The sequence below is a fragment of the Battus philenor genome, unplaced genomic scaffold (assembly GCF_028537555.1).
Source record: "Battus philenor isolate CCGP_79_NKW_IND1 unplaced genomic scaffold, ilBatPhil1.0.hap1 SCAF_14, whole genome shotgun sequence".
Classification (NCBI taxonomy): domain Eukaryota; kingdom Metazoa; phylum Arthropoda; class Insecta; order Lepidoptera; family Papilionidae; genus Battus; species Battus philenor.
In genome coordinates this window covers 5,240,938-5,246,728 of record NW_027181676.1, presented here as the reverse complement: position 1 = coordinate 5,246,728, position 5,791 = coordinate 5,240,938, and the positions used below count along the sequence as shown (strand labels likewise).

At 33.6% G+C, this 5,791-nt stretch overlaps 1 protein-coding gene across 1 annotated transcript; it reads left to right on the top strand.

The window, feature by feature from the left end:
* Positions 1–492: 492 nt before the first annotated feature.
* Acat1 (Acetyl-CoA acetyltransferase 1) lies at positions 493–2,727 on the top strand. The gene is made up of 3 exons (XM_068761265.1): positions 493–720; positions 888–1,076; positions 1,312–2,727. The coding sequence occupies exons 1-3, from the start codon at positions 664–666 to the stop codon at positions 2,332–2,334; spliced, it is 1,269 nt and encodes a 422-aa protein (XP_068617366.1). The 5' UTR covers positions 493–663; the 3' UTR covers positions 2,335–2,727.
* Positions 2,728–5,791: the final 3,064 nt, after the last annotated feature.

The following is a 5,791-nucleotide window of genomic DNA, read 5'->3' as shown; positions in this document are numbered from 1 at the left end:
CTTAATATTGCAATACGAAGTGAATGCCAGTTTGACAAAGTGAATGACAGTTAACTTTATTGGTGTTTGTAAATGCATAGATAATAAATTAAGAGCAAGCCTTAAGATTTGTTTGAGTACTAGATGCCGTTACGCTAATTAAGTATATTTTGAGCAATTTATGTTGTTTCATTAGTGATATCTTAAATTTCAAGAAACGTAATTAACGAAATATTAAAAAAATTGAGGTTACAACAATGTGACAAATATGTATTACAGCATTACTTTGTTCTTCATTTACTAATATCCAATTTTCTATTAAATTTCATACTATATACAACACATACCCAATTTTTTATTTAATAAAAAAGTAAATAGCCTATTGCCTAAAGCTTAACCTTTGGCAAAGCGTTTTATATAGCTACACATTAATATTTATAACATAGGTCAAACTTCGGAAATCCTATTTATTTAAGGTTAAATCATCTTTAAAGAGTACTTTACTACGTTGCAATAAAGTTTACTATTGTGTACGAATATAAGGCGATAAGCCCAAATAAATAAACTATAACCAGTGTGATAAAATATCTTAAAGAATTATTATTCAGTAATTATTAATCGTACATCTTGTGTCACGTCTAGTGAATTGAAAAGGGTCGCATTTTTAATAATAAAAGAATAACAATGATTCTTTTGAAAGGAACGAAAATGATTAACATTAAAATGCACACTGGAAGGAAGGTTCGTATGTACTTTATTCAAAGTAAAATTTTCTTTACGTCAATTTTTTCTCTCAGTTGTATTAAAGACACCGTAGCGACAAGTTGGTCGGCTAGGTGATATTCTTGGTAGCTTACCATACAGTATTAATTTTTAAAGTATTATTTTATATTGACTTTGCGTACTAGCTTCTGAAAGCGATGGCGACATATTCTTCGAAAGTTTCTCTCAACGAGGTGGTCATAGCATCGGCAGTTAGAACTCCTATGGGTTCTTTTAGGGGGAGTTTGGCAAGTCTTTCTGCCAGTGAACTTGGTGCAGTAGCCGTTAAAGCCGCAATAGAAAGAGCCGGCATTCCTAAAGAAGAAGTAAAAGAGGTTAGTTCTGTTTACCTACTTTCTACAAAGTACAGTTAGAACATAATTGATTGAATAATTTATATGACGCATACACACGATTTATTAGTAATATTAAGAGTTCCTTTTACTCTAAAGCGAGGATTTTTTATCGTATGTATAAATGATAACAATATAATGACGTATTTTTTTTAAAAAATAGTAAGAGAAAAATGACGTAATTTTTCATAAAGGTAATATTGTATTTTGGTTTTAGGTTTATATCGGAAATGTGTGCTCTGGTAGCCTTGGACAAGCCCCAGCAAGACAGGCTGCCATTTTTGCTGGACTTCCTAAAAGTACTATATGCACTACAGTTAACAAAGTATGCGCTTCTGGGATGAAATCAATAATGCTAGCTGCCCAAAGTCTACAAACTGGAGCACAAGATGTTATTTTGGCAGGTGGAATGGAGTCTATGTCTAATGTGCCATTTTACTTAAAACGAGGAGAAACTACTTATGGTGGAATGCAATTAATTGATGGTATAGTATTAGATGGACTTACCGATGTGTACAACAAAATTCATATGGGTAATTGTGCAGAAAATACTGCAAAGAAGTTAGAAATCTCAAGACAACAACAAGATGATTATGCTATATCGAGTTATAAAAAAAGTGCAGCTTCATATGAAAATAAGATTTTTGCAGATGAATTGGTTCCTGTCTCTGTACCTCAAAAACGAGGTGCTCCTCCAGTCATTTTCGCCGAAGACGAGGAATACAAGAGAATTAACTTTGACAAGTTTACAAAACTAGCAACAGTTTTTCAAAAAGATAATGGAACTGTTACTGCTGGAAATGCATCAACTCTGAATGATGGTGCTGCAGCTTTAGTGCTAATGACTGCAGATGCAGCTAAAAGGCTAAACATAACACCCCTTGCTAAAGTTGTTGGGTTTGCTGATGGTGAATGTGATCCAATTGACTTCCCGATTGCTCCAGCTGTTGCAATTCCTAAACTTTTAGAAAAAACTGGAGTGAAAAAGGATGATGTTGCTTTATGGGAGATAAATGAAGCTTTTAGTGTAGTTGCTGTGGCAAATCAAAAATTACTAGATTTGGATCCTTCTAAAGTTAATGTCCATGGTGGAGCAGTTAGCTTAGGGCACCCCATTGGCATGTCGGGAGCACGAATTGTTGTTCATTTATGCCATGCATTAAAGAAAGGGGAAAAGGGTGTAGCATCTATTTGCAATGGTGGTGGTGGTGCATCATCAATTATGATTGAAAAATTGTAAGTTCTAACATTATTGAAAAAGTGGCAGCTTTTAAAAATTTGTATATTGTGAATTAGGAGGGTTTTTTTATGTAATACCAATATTATTGTATTCTTATATTGCAGTCACAATTTGATACTGTCTGTGCCTTAATTTTGTTTTGCTGTGTTAGGATAAGATATGAATGGTCAAGGGTAGTTTTAAGGAAAGGTTTTATATTGTAACATGATTTTTAGCTGTTTTCACCTTTATTATCAGATTTTATAATGATTAAATCATGGAATTTTTATCCGTTCTTTTTCTTTATAGTATAATAAATTTTTTTCAGACCTGAAGTTAACCAAGGACTTCCTTCTTTAACTTTCTACACAAAAAATCCATGTCCCCTTTGTGATATAGTTATGGAGGAGCTTGAACAGTTTAAACATAGGCTGACTATTAAAAAAGTGTTTATTACAGAAAAAGATAACGTAAGATGGTTAAGATTATACAGGCATGATATACCTGTATTGTTTCTCAATGGGAAATTTCTATGTATGCATAGATTGGATAGGGATTTGTTAGAAAAACGGTTAAAAATGATCGAAAGTGAATTATGTGAATAATGTATAACAGTTTTAATTAATAACCAATGTTTTGTAATGAATATATATATTTATTATTTACAAACTGCTTTTTTTAACTACCCATAAAATATGATTTTTAAAAGAACTCTGAACTTATTTTTATATTTGCTTAAATCCAAACTGTATTTATTGGAGAAGTTATTTACACACAGTTTTGAATAGTCGATTCTTTTAAACACCAAAACGATCCTTAAACCCAAAGTCTACCATTAATCTTTGAATATTAATAATTAAAACGAATAAATACTTATCGAAATTGATTTTTTCTGAAGTGTAATTAGTTAAAGTTAATTCTGAAGATAAAATTCAAGGTGAGAGCGGTTTTTTTCAGGCGGATGAACAATTTATTTTGTATAAAATATTCTGACACGACGGAACCAGAGATACATATAACCACGATTAATTATTTTCAGTATGAAAATTAATGCTTACGTAAACAATAATTAATTTTAATTCAGTATTAAATTCTTTTACTGGTTTATAATTATGTTGATGAATACAATATTAACCCTTTATAATAAGTATAAATTATATAATAAGACAAGTTCATTAAAAATAATTAAATGTTTTTTTATATTCAAATTTTTAGATAATTCTTATCTAAAACCAGTTTCTTGTAAGTAAAAATTTAACTAGCATAATTAAACATTGTCGTTAGATAACGACAATCATCAGTAATAAAACAGCCGTTACTTTTTCAATTGGCCTAGTATTTTCATACCAATTTCCGAGCTCAAACTACTATTAACAAAATGTTAATAATTGCACTTTTCTTAACGTCATTATAACGGTTGAAATAAGGCAAAAAGAGGTTACCTATAACCTTTCTTTGTATATATAGAAAAAAAAATTGAGATGTTATAAATACTTATAATGTAAAAAAACTTTTTTCATAAATAACGTGACATGTTTTTGTACTATATATATATATATATATATATATATATATATATATATATATATATATATAAGAATTAAAAACAGCGTATAATTTTACCTACAAAACCATAACCACAAATGTTCTTTAGTTCAAATGCGTTTATTGGGTAACGTAGTTGTATAACTTTACTTCAGAGACGAGTAGGTGGTTTGTGGAGGTAGAAGAGAATCGGTATTGCTTTGCGCCGATTTCCTTATGCTGGTGGTAAATAAACAACTGTATTAGCGACTGCATTTTTTTGGCGGAAGAACACAAGACCAAGTCCACCGAGGCTGAAAAGAGCTTGTAGTTGTGTGTGCACACCGTCTATGCCATCGGGCTCGAGGCATCAGTTGCCCGGATTAGATAAAAAGACCGATAATAATGCAGCGTTCGGTCGCATCTTTCTTTAGGATGAGAGGGGATATTTGTCTCTACAGAGACGGCGACGCGTGTCGTTGCCGGTAAGCCTGCACGCGTATACGAAGTAGTCCAATGGCCCCGTGATATCACGTAATTGGAGGAACGTCGTAAAGGTTTCAGTCAGTAGAACTCCTACATATCCCATTCTCAAAAATTCGGTGAACGAAAAAAACTGTTTTTGTGTTTAACGCATCAAATTTCTTCAGGAGTTACTAAGCCTTACGCTATTGATATTTTAAAAACGAATGTGAACACATTTTTTGTGTACATGGAAATTAAAGAAATACTTGAATATCTTGCATATTATATATTGCAAAAACTGACGAGGTCAGCAGAGAGTTTACTTAGAGGTTATGTAATACTGTAATAAGACAACAACAATATATTAGGCGGAGCGGATTAACAAGTTGAGGTAGCAGTGGGCAAGCTGCATAGCGCGCAGAATAGATAGCCGCGAAGATTATGAACCAACAAGCGCAGCGCGGGACGTCCGCGTACAAGATGGACAAATAAATTTTAAATAAGAAAGGACCAATATCTAGCCACCTCCGCACATGCAGTGGTTGTCGTGCATGAAAGTGCACCGCCCGCCAGCCCGCTCGTAAATGCGCATGCGACAGACAATGCAAACTACACAACCGCCACCGTAAATTCACTCAACACGTGTTTCACCCCTCCACGGGGCATCTTCAGGAGTTGTTACACAGATTAGTGCTAAACACCGAGTGTTTAGCACTAATCTGTGTAACAACTCCTTTAGTTAGTTTAGTCAAAACGTTTGGTTTAACCAACAGTGTAAGGCTCACTCGGTGTTTAGCACTAATCTGTGTAACAACTCCTGAAGATGCCCCGTGGAGGGGTGAAACACGTGTTGAGTGAATTTACGGTGGCGGTTGTGTAGTTTGCATTGTCTGTCGCATGCGCATTTACGAGCGGGCTGGCGGGCGGTGCACTTTCATGCACGACAACCACTGCATGTGCGGAGGTGGCTAGATATTGGTCCTTTCTTATTTAGGATGGACTTCCGCAATGTAACGCCTGAATCCATTAAATAAATTTTAGGTTAAGGTCATCAAAAATCTCTGGATAATTTATGCGTGAGGCCTATGCTCAGCGGTAGATATCCAACAGCTAAAATACGACTTAATTAGATGTTCTCTAAAAAGGTCTCTTCAATACGTAAATGAGGAGTATATTAACAGTTATAAAATACTTATAATTATACCGATACAGGGTAATTATCATTTTTAATGTGATGGTTATCAGTGACCATTTTTTTTTCATTTTATTACACCAAGGAGGTCATTAGAATAAATCTATAGGTTTTAAATCGGGACTGCCTAAAATGGAATTGCAAATCAGTTAACCAGGAAAACTTATAATTACGTTTTTAAAGTGTATAACGTTGCTTCGTCCTGCTGTAGCCATGTTCATTAGTTATAGTCTTATTTAATTAATTTTTAATATTTTTCTCTCAAAAGCCTGCCAACATTGCAGGAGCTCGACATTT